The sequence below is a fragment of the Metopolophium dirhodum genome, chromosome 6 (genome assembly GCF_019925205.1).
Source record: "Metopolophium dirhodum isolate CAU chromosome 6, ASM1992520v1, whole genome shotgun sequence".
NCBI lineage: Eukaryota > Metazoa > Arthropoda > Insecta > Hemiptera > Aphididae > Metopolophium > Metopolophium dirhodum.
In genome coordinates, this window is record NC_083565.1 from 18,225,184 (window position 1) to 18,243,603 (window position 18,420).

The 18,420-nt window shown below is 31.4% G+C and overlaps 1 protein-coding gene across 1 annotated transcript; it reads left to right on the top strand.

Moving 5' to 3' along the window:
- Positions 1 to 10,046: 10,046 nt before the first annotated feature.
- Positions 10,047 to 18,360, top strand: LOC132946104 (uncharacterized). Its single transcript, XM_061015946.1, has 3 exons — positions 10,047 to 10,729; positions 13,837 to 14,068; positions 16,072 to 18,360. The coding sequence occupies exons 1-3, from the start codon at positions 10,598 to 10,600 to the stop codon at positions 16,383 to 16,385; spliced, it is 678 nt and encodes a 225-aa protein (XP_060871929.1). The 5' UTR covers positions 10,047 to 10,597; the 3' UTR covers positions 16,386 to 18,360.
- Positions 18,361 to 18,420: the final 60 nt, after the last annotated feature.

The window sequence follows — 18,420 nt, forward strand, 5'->3', positions numbered from 1 at the left end:
CGACGGTCCATTAGACATAATAATAATAATATTATACATGTGGTCACCTAGCCACCTGGCGGCGGACGAATGTAGATTGTATGCGTCTTGTGTTTCAATTGCATCTCGATCGAATGGGGGGGTTGCGTGAAATCCACACGGGTGCTTACTTGTGACGGTGTTTAACTACGCAAGTCTCCGTATGCTGTGTCGAGAAGCGTCTCTCATGATGTTATTAAAACGCGACACCGCGAATTTTTGTAACGCAACTTTTGTCGTAATGTTATTAGATACATAGATAGATAGTATCTAATAATATTACGACAAAATGACGCCAAACATCTCTACAACACAATTTATTATACGCGTAGAAGGTGCTTACTACAGCGCAGTTGTACCTACCTACCACTACCCGCACAGGCACACAGCACACTATACGGGTCGTTAAACCTATTTCGGATCGTAATGATTAAACAGGTTTCCAAAAGCTATTATATATTTTATTATTTCCAACTTAGATAATATTCTAATTCAAATGTAAATGATTAGGTACATATTATTATTATTATGAAATTCCAATAGGACCTAGTAGATTAAAGAAACCTTTTAGTCAAGAACTCAAGAATGTCACTTGTACCTACTTATTTTTGGTAAAAATAAAAAACCATGAGCGACGTGTTAAAAAGAGTAACGTCGTCTTACAACTTAAAATTTCACAACTCAAGGTAATCTTCTATATATTCAAAACAATTAAGTAAAAAATACTTTTCAAATGTTCTTTTTTCTTAATGGATATTCAAATATATGATGACAATTGACAACCATATAAATTATAAAAATTGAAATATATATAATCACATCAATCAGCATCAACTTAAATGATTTATTTTTTTGTACACACTCTTTCCTAATATTCATCACATTTTAAGTGCGTTTAAGCTTACGCACGATTTTCCACAATTGAACAATAATACACATTCTTAACAATTTATATTTTATGCCTATAATCACATTTTTTAAAATAATTATTTAAATATGTATTACTGTATTAGTGCATCGCAACACTATTTTTGAAAATATTATAAGATAATAATAATTATATTTTTTATGTTTTTCCATTTATATTTCCAAATAGTTTAACCTATAAGTTATAAGTTTATTACTAATTTTATCGAGATCTCTTGATCTCCTGAATGTGGTTCCTGGTTCTCTTAGTCCCCTTTTAGTCTGCCTTTTCTCAAACGTTGGAACTAGAATTTTTGTACAACTTGCAATCCTACTATCCAAGGTACGTGTTGGTGACACATTTTAATATGCGTTCGCAAGAAATTAATTAACACTAGTAAAAAAAATATGTGTAGAAAGCCAATTTGATTTCGTTCATATTTTTAATACTTCCTATTAATGATATGATTTTTTATTTTAAATAAAAAGTATATTATGGCGCTTTAGATATAGGTGAATTTATATGAAAATTAATTGAAATATATAGTAGGTAGTAGATAAATTATAAATATAAACTACTTTCTCAATATAACGTCTTATTTAGGTAGAATAATAACTAATGACTAATTGATATTAATAGTAAAGACTCCTGGATAGCAAATTTTCAATAAAACAATGATGTAGGAATTGAATAATTGCCTTGGAAAATTAATCATCGCGCGGTGTGACAAATAGTATATATAAGCACATATTTTAAAACCAATTAGAGAGGTAGTAGGTTTTTGTAGATTTTGTTTTAATTACTATTAGTATAAGAAGATACCTACTTTTGATATTTAAAAGATTTCAATCACCAAAAAACCTCGTCATATTATAGTATGTTAGTATAACTGTGAAACTACTAAAACTTGTGTACTCAGACGCACGCCGTATAATATAAATGTATGTAGCTAACTATTCAGGTACGATCCACGTGCAAACGGCCGATAAATAATATATATATATATACACCTAACATACGTGTATGTATATTTGTATATGATGTGTACTAGGTATATATGTATATATTATTATGTATATATATGTATTTAGGTATGCAGATATAAGTACGTATGTGTGTATAGGTACGTCGTGTGCACCGGCGACAAGGCCTCCGCAGAGGTTAAAAGATCACTATGCCAATCAAGTGACATTATTTTTTCTTCTCCTGTGCGTGTGTTCCAACTTCGGGAAACGGACGGCAGCAAATGCCCGCGCATCCGGTCGGCGATGCATCATGATGGTTATTGCACCGCAGCGTAGGGTCCTCGGGGTTAATGAAAAACTTACATTCTGTACACAAATTGATACGCATTACGCAGTATACGTATATGTCATTATTGTGCTCCTATAAAGACGTCGTCGGAATACCCACGTCATATTTATTATTATTATTATTATTATTATTATGCACACACATACTCACACACTCGCGTGTACAGTAGGAAATTATTTCTGTAACCGGACAACAAAAACACGTGAATTAATTTTAATAGTCCACTAATTGACCGGTGCCGAACGGATATAAGAGCTCCGGTGGATCCGCCTACGAAATAACCCGCGTTATTACGGAATATGTGCGTAGGAAACGGCCGGCCGACACCGCCGCGATGTACCAATATGTACCTACATGTATAACAATATTTATATATAATATACATTGTAACGTGTACGATATTATAACATTTACATATTTTAGAAGTGCACGATATTAACATAATGTTTTACGTAATAATTTACTGTTATTGATTACATCAACTGTCAATATTACTTACTTACTGACGATTTTGTTACTGTGATTTCTGCAGACATCGTTCGGCAGTCGTGAAAAAATGTCGCGCGGGGCTCATCTCGTCAACGACACTATAAGAACTCGTTTTCGGACGGCGGTCAACGCGTGCAGACTTCAGGACACGGGTTATTCATGTCTAAAAAACGAGTAACGAGTAACTATACCGACTTCCATTTGAATTTTGAACTTAAATCTAACCACTCTACAAAGTTAACTGGATTATTAATTATATCTATATAAAATTAATATCGGTGGCCTAATGACGGTGGGTATATACCGAAGCCTATTTGTCGGTGACCTGAGGTATACTCTAAAACCGTGGCACACGTATAGCATCGTATTTTATGTTTGTTAATTTTCCAGGGCGAAGTCGGGCTATACAGTTAGTTTTAATATACATTCATATGTACCTATATTTGAATAAACAAAGTATATGAACACCGAATGAAGTTTATTATTACATTGGTAATCGGTATATATTATAATTTATAATATACCAAAATATCCTAGAGTTAGCATTGAGCAATTAACAGTATAGTGACATAGTGTAATCTCTGAAAGCCGATACATATTATACGGGAAAAGAATAGTATCGGTTTATTGAAAAATATGGACTACCGGAAATACAAAATGATAAGTATTTTCTATAACACATATTATTCACTAAAAATATAATATTTCTTATTGAAACAGTTTTTAAAACGACGGCTATGTCTTATGTTACATAGACTTTTAAAAGGAAGGAGCTTATTTTGACGCTTTAAACTGCGCTATACTATTTATTTAAATGGCAATCTATACGTTGATAGGAAAAACATTTGCAAAATGTTACTTTTTTTCGAACATAGGTGTTGGCGACATACCTGTTGATGGCTTTTCTATTACAAATGTTACGTTTAGTGAATTTTGTGGTGGAAGGATTTCCGAGCGAACTTCAAAACTAAGCTACATAGTTTACGGCACCGGCGAGTAACAATTTTTCCAAAAAATGTTTTCATAAATGTTTGTTCTAACTAGGAAAGGAATTGAAAACCGTTTTTAAAACGTCGTTTATGTTACTAAGTTTTTTAAAAGGAAGGAGCTCATTTTGACGCCTTAAACTGCGCTATACTATTTATTTCAATGGTGATCTATACGTTGATAGGAAAAAAAATGTGGTAAATGTTACTTTTTTTGGAACTTAGTTGTTTGTGACAGTTTTCAAAACGACGTTTATATTACTTTGGTCTATGTTTTTTGACTGAAAAATAATTTGCACATTTACGTGATTTTGACAAATTTCAGCCAATCATAAAAATTTTCTTTAAACAATGTTGTGTTGATATAAATATTAATTTTTTTTAATTACACTTTAAGCAACTTATATGAGGAATCTGTCATCACAATTTCAAGTTTTTTGATTGAACAAAAAATTAATTATTGACAACTATTGAAAAATTCGATGATGTTTCATGGTTATAAAGTTATAAAAGTGTCAAAATGTTATCAAGTATAGAAAATAATAATATTAACACCTGGGAGAAATTTAAAGAATCAAAGGTCAATCGTTTTTGAGTTACATCCAAAAAACAAAATTGAATTTGTCTAAAATTAGTATTGATTTGCTCCGAATATAAAATAGCAAGAATCAAAGTCCACACATACTGTGGGTGTTATTTTGATTTCAAAACTTATATTATTATTGTTTTGTTATTAATTATGTTACACTAATCAGTCGTAGTGTAATAAATAATCACCCAACATCCAACCATCCACCAACCCACCCACCCATCAATTGTGTATATTGTGTTGATGAAGCAACATGTGGACTATACTATAGTCACTATAGGATCGCCGCCTCTGTTTATTGATAACGGATTACGAACGTATCGGACTGTCTAATATTGTATGTCCGGATTATAAAGATTACACTCTGTACCTACATATATAAATCAAATGAAATCATTTATTTTTAATGATCTATATATTTATAATTTTTTTTCAATTCTTCTAATTATGTTTTTATTCATATTAAATATCTTGGTATCTTGGTTTAACCCTTGATAAAAGGCTGACCTGGGCGTAGCATATCAAATCCAAAGAGTAAACTTCGAATAAACTATTACGTCTATTAAAAAATCTCATTTATAATAACAAATATACACATACTAGTACTAAACTTCTTATTTATAAATCGTTACTTAAACCCACGTGGACATATGGACTGCAACTATGGAGAAACTTAAAAAAGTCTAACCTAAACAAAATTCAAACTTTCCAAAATAGGACTTCGTAAATTATTAAATGCCCCTCCCTACGTATCTAATTATAGTATTCACTTAGATCTAAAAATGCCACTAGTGAACGATGAAGCTAAAATATATTACAATCGTTTCCACCTTCGCATACAATCTCACCCCAATCCGCTTGCTAGAAATCTCTCTACTCCAACAACCCCCTGTAACCCTCCAAGAAGGTTAAAACGTAAATGTTGCCGTGATTTTCTTGACATATAAAACACGTTCTAAATAAATAAGAAAATATATACATATATACGTATATAATATATACTACTAAACAAAAGTGTCTGGCTGCAAAAGTGGCTGCTCTCCTTAAATGTTCTTCACTATGTATAATCTACTATAAACTGTTCTTTTTTTTATGTTTCAATACCTTATATTTTGTCATTCCTGTATCGTATTTACTTATTGTGCCTTACTGTACACAATGTAAATTTTCTTATAAAAATAAAAAAAAAATGTTTTTATTCGTAAACTAAAGTAAATCACAAAACTAGATGAATATTATAATTATTCTTTTTACTTAACTTTGTAGGTTCATATTAAAATAATATATTTTAAATTCAGAACGAAGCGATAAAATATATATTATATACCTAATGGTTATACGTAATACAATTATATGTTTTTTTTTTATCTGCTATGTTATCACGTTTTTGAGAAGTAACAGTGTTTCAATCTTCAACATTGAATGTGGTTTGCGGTAGAAAATCAGATCTAGTTAGTAATTTATGATGTGAACCACGTTAAATAATTTGGCTTCCAAACAATTAAAATTGAAAATAAAATATATAAATATCTATAACTATTAACTATATTCTGTGACGGTGTGACAGACTGAAAAGTAAAAATATCCATCTAAAATCTAAAACTAATTAGGTACGTAATATTACGTTATTGTTTTAATTAAAGTAAAGCAAATGGCTTATTTTTTGTCAAATTTCTGAGTAGAAGCCATAACGACAGAAAATAAATTTAAATGTAGGATCAACGGTAGTGGAAATACTATAATTCAGTATATAATAGGTATACAGTATACACTGTATACGTGTACACTAATTTAAAACATTTGACACCCTTACTGCAGAAGAATCAACTTAAACGATGAATAATGAACTTTTATTATCGCAATGATAATGACTAGTGGTCACTTTGGGGGGTAATTATAACTTACAAATATAATCGATCGATAATTACGAGAATACCCGAATACCAATGGATTAAACGAAAACAGTGAATATGCCGTTTTGATAGTTTGTTTAACAACAAACGTGTAAAATAACAAAAACTACACGGCCTTGTTACAATGGTTAATAGTTATTTATATAGAAAAAATAATTTACAAGATACTAGAACAAACAAAATGTTTATTTATTTTCGGTTTTCACAACCCCTGCAGAAAGCATATGATTATCCCACTTAACTAATAAATCCTCGGACCTCGACATATTGCGTTCTCTATGAATTCACCTCTTTCTGGGTACACCATACAGCGGTAGTTCTGCGGCTGTAAAAAAATGTTAGTCCACTATATTCTCAAATGCCGTCGAGTGAATTTGTAAGTAAAAAAAATGGAAAAAATCGTTTATTCTTTACGCTCGGGTAACCTATATGTACCGTATACGGTACCTATACCGGTATACCGCTGTATACTAGGTCTGATTGACGGTGCATGCATGTAATCTGCAGTGTAACCTCGCGCGTACATATTCCTTTTACACTTCTATACCAAAAAATGACGAAACTATATGTGTATTCAGTATAATTGTGTAGGTATATTATGGTTTTGTAATGTACCCATCGATCTCTGGTCACGTTTATTCAACGACTTACCACGTCTTGATACTTTTACTATGTCATCGTGGCGCTGTTTGTGTCGTAGATCCGCTGTGGTAATCGTCAGTATGTTTTAGCGTTTACTAGCTGCTGTCCTCCCCTAGCTCATTTTTCACACTAACAATATGAGCTAAAGTTAGTGTGGTCAAATTGTAAATATTTGTAACCTCAAACCAAAGGGAATGATTATGTTAAAATATCTATAAACTGTATTATATACCTACCAATAAATAATGATATGCTATGCTTCTGTAATTTACATGAATAAACGTTTTTGTTATAATACCTATGTTATATAATATTTAATAATATTATTAATAAATGTGTCGACACGTTTGTGTAAAATTAATTTTTGTGACTTGTGGAAATTGTGTGTATATTGTCCTGGTATATACTTACGGTTTTTTTTCAACCGGTGTAAAAATCTCACTATGAACATTCGTATTAAATTCTCAAGCTTTTTGACAAAAGAACAAAAAATGTTATCAATACCGATATCATACCAAGAATCATGATAAAACACATGGTAAGGCCCCTTAAAATATTATATTATCAATAAAAATAAAATATCTTTATAACTGGTTCCATTAAACGAGTATAGCACAAAATATTTTATATTATAATATTATTTGTTTTATAATTATATTATATTAATATACTAGCTGAGGTTAGCTACACGGTCTTCGCCCGGGCCATCACTCAATAATTATCTATGGATAGGAACATAGGATTTTATAGTTTAATTTATTAACTGACAGTTGTTAAGTATAATATATATTATTAGTGTTGGGGAAGTAACTTATTTTTGGTAATTAAATTACATTACTAATTCCTTATCAAAATTGTAACTAAATTATTTTTAAGTTACTTTTTTTTATTTGGTTAAGTTACATCACTTTTGAGTTTAAAAACTAACTCAATTACAATAGAAGTCACTTTTTTTTTTCAAAAATATCACTGGAGCTTAATAATTATGTTGTAAATATAACAATACATAAACTAAATAGGTAATGACAATCAACAATATTAAATTATTAACAGATACTCATTTTGCCAAACTATTATTATTGTTATTTTTATTGAACTTAAGCCCTGCAACTATGATCATTAGCTGTTGTAGGGGATTATGAACTGTGGTTGGTAAGGTTGGTATTATGGTAAGATGTGGTTACGGTTGTTGTGATGTGTATGCAAACACATGTAAGTGTGGCAAGGTTTTTACTACTAGGAATCCGGGTGGTCACCCATCCGGGAACTAGTAGCAGCGGGCGTAACTTACTATCAGTCGTATGCGCAACTGCGGTAGTTAGCAGCCCCAAGCCTTACATTTATTTATTAATTTTTTTTTTTATTATTAACCCGTGGCAACTTAGGCAATTCGGTGGTTTTTAACTGTGTGGGAGGGTACTGTAGGTTTTTGTAAACACGTGTGTTTTAATTTGGCAGAATTTCAAATTGGGCACCCGTAGGTTTCTGCCATGCCCGGTCGGATGTCTACCCGGAGAGAAGTTCCTCCCGTGACCGAGATTCAAACCAGCGACGGTGCGCATTGCAACCAACGCCTTAGTCCGCTCGGCCACTCCGTCCCCCACACTTTTATTATTATAACTATTTATTGATAGTTCCAACAATGCTGTATGCGCATACGCTGACGCTGTGAACCATCCACGACGATACAACACAGAGTAAAGATAAGAATTTCATTCTAAAAGTAACACTTTATACTTTATAGTCAACTAGTCAATAGTTATAACAAAAATATTACAGTTTAGACACTTTTACCTATAAGTTAAAATACTTATAAGTTATATTATGATATATTTTAATATTTACGTACACACGATATTATTAATACGTTCTAAAAAATGTATTAATCCAAAAAAATAAGGAGTAATTAAATAATAATTACTACAAAAAAGTAACTTAAATTACTTATGAATTACTTAAAATAAAATGTAATTAAATTACCATTAAATTACTTAAAAAGTAATTTCGTTACAGTAACTTGTAACTTAGTTGTCACTCGCCAACACTAAGTATACACTCTACTTATGCAAATGATAAATATACTTTTCTCTCTTGAACTTGCATATACACATATCAGTCTACTACAATAATATAATTACCTATATATTCTATACATACATCATATTAATATGGTATCGCATTCACAACTACACATGATATAGCCACGAACCCGCAACCCCGCGTGAACGTGTATAGGCAGAGGCGTCATTTCGGTTTACTTTAAGGGTGTGCAAACAATTAAAGAGGCCACCTCCAGGCCAATCGTTAAAAAAACGTTTTTCGTGTTTTCACTATAAAATTTTTACTATCAAGAACATTCTCAGTTTCCATATATAAATTAATAAATTAAATATAAAATATTCAAATATTAGGTATAATAGGTGCCTTATCATTCAGCTTTTATTATTTCTAAATTTTTGAACGCATAAATTTGATTAATACATAGTTACCTATATTTGAAATAATTAGGATACCAAACAAAAGGGAAAATACAAATTAATTACACGCTGGTGGATAAAGTGATACTGATATCAATTTATCAATATTATCAAATTAGAGAACTCAATATTATAATATTATTTATGATTAGCTGTGAATACTGAATAGCGGTGCGTGCACAATTAAAGATTGGCAAACTGAAGGCAAAGGCGGCCAGACCATAGTATCAATGACGCCTAGGCTAATAATTGTAGAAAAAAAAAATTCAGGATGTGCAAGGCACACCCTACCCCCCCCCCCCCCAAATGGTGCCCCTGCGGGTAGGATTATACTAGTTCGTAGTCCGTAGAGGTATAAATGACGACGTATCTGATAGCACTGAAGGCAAGTCATTAAGCATCAAATACTGCAACTGTAGCAGTAATACGTATTCCTGTTATCGGCTACCGACGTACCCGAGGATTGGGTACTACAATAATATTATATAATTGAGACCTGAGTCAGCTATTGTATTGTACAGATACGCTTATTATTATATATAGGGACGCTCGGCATGTTCTCACGGCGGCTGCTATATATGATAAGATAATAATATTATATTATTATTATTATTGTTGTTGTTGCTATATAATATAATATTATACTTTCCCGGCGACGACGTCGAGGGGAAACGACGACGTGCACACTCATACGCTCAACACTACTCCCCCGGTCATCATCGCGTATTATGTTTTACATGTATATTAAACATTAATATACTGCACACACGTATACATACATCAACCACGGTATACGTATAATATAACAGACGTCAGACACACGCACGCACGCACACGCACGCGTTCGCGAGCAAATTTAACTTTTTACGACGACCGCGGTGCACATCACGAGTAAATGATTTTTTTATTTTTTTTCTAAATGCACCGACCTAGCCCCGCACAGTTTAAATTATCATAATCTCTTAACAATCCTTAATTGGACGGGACCGTTCGGGACGTCGAGAGCACCGCGCACCAATACACATTCTCATACAGTCCCTTGGTCCCGTCGCGTCATGATCTCGCGTTCGATATTATAATATACCTAAAATTGTTGTACACGCGCATTTGCTACTACGCCATCCAAAGTCGCGTCTTGGTTTCGTATGGTATAATATTGTACGGTTTCGCCCGTTCGTCCGATAATTTCGTTTACCTTTGATGTGATTTCATTTCGTCCGATTTTTAAACAAACCCTTTTTTACCCCTTACTCCGGTCAAAAATGTACCGTCTGTTTTTGGTACTGTGTTTGTGTTACGGTTTGCCGGGCTATGCGTCCTCGGAGGAAACAACCACTTCGGTGTACGAACACTGCGGCAATCTGCAGTTACAGGAAAACATTCAAATTAAATTGGTACGTGTTTTTATAAAATATATGAACACCATATCCATTTAAAATTAAATTATTAGTAATTAAGTTTGATAAATGTTGACTTTTTAGTTTTATTTCGATTTATGTTACCCATTAAAATGTATGTTTCTAAGATCATAAAGTTTTAAAATAGGTACAATAAAAGAGACGTTAAAGTTGTTCCTACAGCAATTAACAAATATGGAAAATACATAGGTACAATTTTTAATTAAAAATTCAAGTTTTGATGATTTTAGACATTTTGTTATGATTCAAAATATTAATCGTAAATACTTAAAGCGTTTTGCCATTATATAAATTATTATTTATTATACGCAATGTTATCCTTTAGGTACCACAAATACATCAATTTAGGTACATCACTAATATTCAATCTGAGAGTCACATAATATACTTCCTTTCAAACTTTTATTTCGATGGATTAGTTCCTTGTAACAAATTGAATCTATAGTTGGTATTCTGGGGGTCAAAAATCGAAATTGTCGAGTACTTTTAAAAATAATTGGGAAAAACAATAAAACAATTTAAGAATAACTAGAATTACTACGCAATGCCAGTTTTTGAAAAATCGATTTTTTTTTTTTTGTTTTAAATCAAAAATGAATACTAAACTGCGGAAACTCGAAAATTTTACCGAATTTTCATAAATGAAATTACTATACATGAAATAATTTTCAAAATACTTCGGCTCTATTTTTCTATTTATAGATATATATTTTAAACTAGACATTTTTTCAATTTATGCAACGTTGGGACGTTGAGTGTTTAAGAGATAGGTACTTATTATACAACGACTCATTATTAAAGTGCAATGTATTTTTTTTTAAACTATGTTATGCTATAATATTATAATGACTAATAAGTCATCGTATAATAGATAATTATTTATCACCCAACATCCAATCATCCACCGTGTTGCTGAAGACACGGACCATAGGATAGGCGCCACTGTCCACAGGAAACAATACTGAGTATAGATATATCAGCCACATTTGTTTAATTCATATAATATAAATTAATGAATGCTGAGCGGCTGACCTAAACGACGAAAGAAAAAAATGTAGTAATAAAAATGCAGTTCAATCTCGAGCTTGATAATTATAAATTTTGGTTCCGTTCACGTTTATTAACTTAAAGTGGCTACAATTAGTAAAAGTACGTGTATCTATAGCACGTTTTAAAAAGAAATTATACTATTATTACACTTACATACGAAATACGAATAGCATCTGTCCAATGTTTTATTAAATTTAATTCTATTGTAAATAAATGATTATATACTTTTCTATATCACGTCCCGGCCCATTGGAAGGTTTATACATATTGTCAAATTGCGCTGAATAGGTACATCGTACAAATCGTATAAAACTAATTTACACATTTGCATTCATATAGATAATGGATATAATAATGGATTCAATTAAATTGCGAACACCTCTATACTCACTTCGTAAGATTTTAGTTTTTATAAATCCATTTTCTACAATTTGTAAATTGCCAATTTATTTTATTTAAGTTTTAAAATTAAAAAATCTAATCCATGGTGAACAATTGACAGCACTTAAAGCGCACTCGCAGGATAAAATAGCTGGGGCAAGATGAAAATTACTTATAAATTATAATCTAATATTATAGTTGTATATTGATATACAAGTAGGTACATACAGTTAAAAATTTCCCCAAGCAAGGGCTTGCAGCTTTTGAATATTATATGCCATATCTAATGAATTTTATATTTTTATTCTATAGGTTAGCAGGTAGTTTCAGCTTTATCATAAATTAGTTAAATTATTTATTTGCTATATTTATGTGTCCATTCGTTTTTCGTATTAATTAATTCCTATTATCTATGTTTACGTATAGGTATAATAGTTGCACGCAAATAATATTTTAAGAACATCAGTTATTTAATTTTTAATATATACTTACATATAAATACCTAATGATACAGGATAAACTATTTTAAATAACAATTTAAAAAAAAATAATAAATAACAAATTATTTAGTATTTTAGGGCTTAAGTACCCATAGTATTTGAAATATTCATCAAAACCAATAGATTACTAAATCAAACATTAAATAGTTTTTTTTTTGGATTGCTGAATTAAGATGGCCCATAATTTAAAAATACTCTAATATTTTATACAGATTTATTAAACTAAAATATGATATAAAAAAATGTATTTGGTACAATTTAGGTATTACCTAGATCCAAAGGAATATGTCAATAAATTAATAATTATATGTATTAATTATTAATTTATAAAAGTTAGTTATAGAGTTTAAGATGATTTACATTTAGTACTGCACTAATGAGCTTATAACTAAAAAACATTATTCCTACTTCCTAGTTTCTAAAAGCCATTAAGAGGACGCCACACCCACATGTGTTGTCTCCGTCTAACAAACGTACAGAATATAGTACATTTTACGTTCACATTAACCCATTTTACACTGTTATTTTTAAAATTAGAGTGAATTGACCTATTATCAAATTTAAAGGTAAGATACTAAGATTATTATCTAGATGCTTTTATTAATATTTTAATTGAAAAACAAGCTATAATATTTTTTAAAGTTCCAGTGAAAATGCATTATTGAGAACGTATAATTTGCGATGTACGTTTGTAAGACAGAGACGACTCATACGAAAATGTCTCTTAAAATTAAAATAACGATGTTTTATTTTAGATCATTAAATTACTGTACTGCACATCAGTCCTTGATATAAATAGATACTAAATAGGATACAAATAAATTGAAATTAGATGCCGCTTAAATTGCACCTATTGTTTTATAATTTATTGTGTTATGTTTTTTTTTTTCAGTCAAATTGATGATGTCATTTTATAGACATTAACATATACTATAATATCACTAATGTATATCAGTATTCAGTATTAATGTTTTATAAACTATACACATGCATGGAAGAGATGATTTCAGTTTAAAAATAAAACAATTTAAAATGTTGATTCATTAAAATACCATATGATATAATATATTGCCATAATGTCATAATGCAATTACCCACATACGTTTGAAACAGAGATATTCAAGTAATATATTACATTATTTTTATTTTTAGATAACTGGTACGTGGTATGTAATTGAAATTCTACAACATAAAACAAACGATAAACTATATAATGGAGAGAAATTTGAAGTACCCACTTGCCCTTCTGTTTTCCTAACGCTTGCGGGTTCAGATACTGATCTTAAATTGTACTGGAACGAAGATACAGGCGACATTGAATATCTGTTCAAAATTAAAGACAGATCATCTCCAGGATTTTGGCTGTCGTCTGGATCACAGAATGGTAATATCTAAAACCATATATATATTATATAAAATAGGTATACAAAATATGTAAAATATATAAAATATAAATACGTGGGCAAAGTGCAAACCGCTGTTGGACATGGACATTTTATGGATATTAAGTTGTTGAAGACAAAATACTGCGGACAAACCTTTATTAGGAAACATTACTTAAATAGGATTATAGCTATGTACAGGCGACTTATTCGTAATGACACTGATGAAAATAATACCATACACAAAAGAAAGTTAAAATGTGCGCATAGTAACTTATGAGTTGTGAGTGAACGGTTTTTACCCTCCATTGGCCATTGATGCTAACCGATAAAGCGAGAAATTAAACATAATTAACATATTATTCGATTTTAATTCTTCAGTTGTGTATTGTTTAATTTCATATGTTTATAGAAGTATATTTTTTTTTACATTATGTCTACATACTATATTATACTATATAGTATATAGAGTAGGTTGAAGTTATTAATCCTTTTGTGAGATACTGTAAAATTAGTATACCTATACCTACTTGACTACTTATAAGTTATAATGTCATACTTAAACTAAAAATGTTGACATTTTTAAAAATAAAATATTTGGTTGAAATACATGTTTAGAATGAGTACATTATTCATAACATATTGAAATAAATACATTTCTGGTAACTGCAGACAGCTCAATTGCACGTTTCGCCCTAATACTATAATAATGTTACATTATATTATAATTAATGTAAAATAATATTTACTATCTTGGCTGTGTGGAATGATGTTAGTTGCGTAATCTCATAGGCAACAGCATTTAAACCACAGAACTCTTATTTTTAATAACATGTTTAAACTATAATTATTTCATAGCAACAGTCAATAAGCCTTGTTAATTGTTTAAGTAGAAGTATAATTTGAACTTGTATTATTCTTACAACACTATACTTTAGTCTTAAATTAAGATTTAACGTTAAGAATAGAATTGAAGCGAAAAACTTAATTACTTGACTGCGTTAAATACTTAAATGTTTACCCAAAATTACAAATAATTGATAATAATAAGGTCTCGTTAAACAATAACCGTTGACAACTAGGTAGGTATACATTTGAAGTCAAAAGTCATGAAACGTACTAACTACCAACTATATCTATGTCCTATACAAATATTTACTCTTGATATTTTGTTCGATTGTAAATTGTAAATTATAAATAATTTCACTATATCTACGCATATGTATGAGCCAAGTTACAATGGTATTATCGGTCCTCGTGAATATTAGTTATTACAACGCTAAACAGTTATTTTAATATCATCCAATACCTAGTGAAACGTACAGTAATAACTAATAACTTGTGCTCTATAATATACTCCGATACACGAATGCATTTTAAAAACTTTGCTTATTTCTTCAGAATATATTGTGAATTTGTGAAGGATTTGCCGAAAGTGGTATGTCAAGCTAATAGACGCACAATGACACAGTTGTGTATTTTAATATTATACTGGATATTAGGACACGTTTACAATCGATTTTTACAATTAATTGTAGTTGCGCCTAATACATAGTCATATATAGTGCTGGAATATTTTGTGATGCTGGGCTGCAAAAGAATTTTTAATTATTTGTTTGACGGTTCAAGTAACATAATCCATTTCTTATAGTTTATAAAAACAAAATTTAAAATTACCTACTTATCACGATTTACCAAAAAATATAATACTAAAAAATATCATGCCTGTCGGGTTCATAGTTAATAATAGTAATAATAATAATGCAGGGTGGGAGGGAGAGAGATAGTAGGTATTTAAAGGTACGAATATATTATAAGTATCTAATTATACATAATATACACCTAATGTGTACGTTGAAAAATCAACCAAAGAAAATGTGAAATACCTTTCGGCGGAATCGAACACAATTTAAAATTGGAGCTTGCTAATTTCATATTATTATGTTCGCGATAATAATATGTCTTATACCTTTAACGTTTAACCTGGACGCCGTCCGTTTTGCAGGCACACTAGTGCAGGTGACCACCTACGACCAGTTCGCGGGCATGGTATACGTCCGGAAAGCGATAAGCAATCACATGGTGTTGACGTTCTGCTCGCCGAACACGCAGCTGTACAGCGTGGTGTTGGCCAGGGACAAGACGCTGGACGCCAAGGAACTGAAGAGCATCGTGAACCACATGCACCTGCAAAAGTTGCCCATTACGCAGACGAAACGCACGTGTCGCAGCTCGGCGTCCACGGCCCGGGCTACCGCTTGGATGACCACCGCGTTCTGCTTGACGTACCTGGCGTGGTACATGCGCGTCCACAAATAGGTCGTATCCGCGAGCGTCACGCGCCTATATTATACACGTCGGGGCAAACGGACGCGCAAAAACACACACACCCATCCACAAACACACACACACACACACACACATGCGGGCGCAGGGTCGGCGTCGGTCGAGGTTTGCGAGGGGCTATAAATGCATTATAAATTATAACAGTCGACGACTTAAACTCGGGATCGCGCTACAGGTGGCGTTCAGAACAATTAATAAGATAATTATTATTATCAGGTATAACACTATTGTTTCCGAATGCGATGCCCGAAGCTGACGACTTTAATGTTTCATTTCACTTAAAATACAATCCGTATTATGATAATGTGCAGGCAATACCTATAAGTCTTATCATACCTAGGATGTATCAAATAATTTACTACCCACCAACATTCTATAATTATACATTTCGGGTACCAGCTCTTTCTACTCGCGTATATTTGTATACTGAAGCAGTGAATCAGTGGTGGGATTGGGTGGATCACCCCCCCCCCTCTTGGAATTTTCGCCACCACTATACATTATTAAAATATTAGCTACAACCACGGACTAAGATATTATATAATGGACTGGAAACGACATGGTTTGAGGGAGTCAAGCGACGGCCACCAAAAAGTTCCTCACAGCGGGGACCGAATGTTTTCAGCGTTACCGGTGGTTTTATTTGAGTTCACATTTTGTATTTTGGCACGGTCTAAGATAGAATGGAATAGCATCGTCTAGGTGAAGGGAGCAAAAGCAGAACTCATAAACGTCTGGTAAATTTCATGTTTTATGGGACCTTAACTGTTACTGAGCGAATGGTGGTTGAATTTAAAACTATTGAATAGATATAGGTACCATATTATCTAGTCCGTAGGTTAAAATTAAAACCACCATGTGTGCTGATATCAGTGTAGGTCTCATAACACCTGACATTTGTGGTCCACCGAAATTGTTTCGATGCCAGTCCATTATATCTTTGTCCGTGTTTTATATATATGGCGTTGTAAACTCTCGGTCCCCATTGCGACCCCCCGGTCCTCTTGCCTCTTGTACGTACATTCGTGGCAAGAATATATTATGTGGTATACTCGTAGTTATAATAAACAGTATTTCACCATATTCGTTCCCACACAAAACTTTTTATATTTAATATTTTTAAATAATATTACTGCGTATTAGACGGTATAGGTACACGGTCATGGTGCTATAAATATTCACGACTTTTTTGGGCCCCCTAAACCCCCTTTCACTCCGACCCTGCGAACACACACAAATGACAATACTTAAAACGATAGGAAAGGAAGAAAAATAAAATCATTGGTTTTATATTATATACAATATAATATACTCAATTATAAAATACAAAAAACGCATACCTTCCATACCCAACATTGCGTTGTTACCCGAACACATAATGATGACATAATAATATAACTACCTATAATATGTGTATCATGCTCAATTTAAGTTGTGCAATAATATCGTTAAAATTTATCAATTCCGTTCAATTTGTACTTTTGCTTAATTTTTCGGATCTCTTTAGTGCATAGTGATTTTGTTTTGTTGCGTACCTACATGCTATAATCTACCTATAAATTATAATATTGTTTTAGTTCACACATTTACTAACGTTTAATTGGACGACTACTATTATAGCAGTACCTACTATAACATTATAATTGCACAATGTTGGGTCACCTTTTTTTTGTGTAATTCATCTTCTTAAAACTAATGTATTGTTACAATAACTACTTATATATAATAATTATTTAATAAAACTATTTGTAAATTGAAGAAAAAATGTTTTTTATAAAATTGTATTAAATCAAATGTTTATTACAAATACTTTATATTGATATATCTATATAATATAATATATTTTGCAGTAATCTAAGCAGCTATACAACAGCTGTGAAGTATGTTAGCTTCGCGCAAATTTGTATACTTTATTCATATAAATAATAAAGCACAATATGTATATGTACATTAACTCAAAACACTTATTGTATCTATTTGGATGAATAAAAATAGACTCAACTTTTAA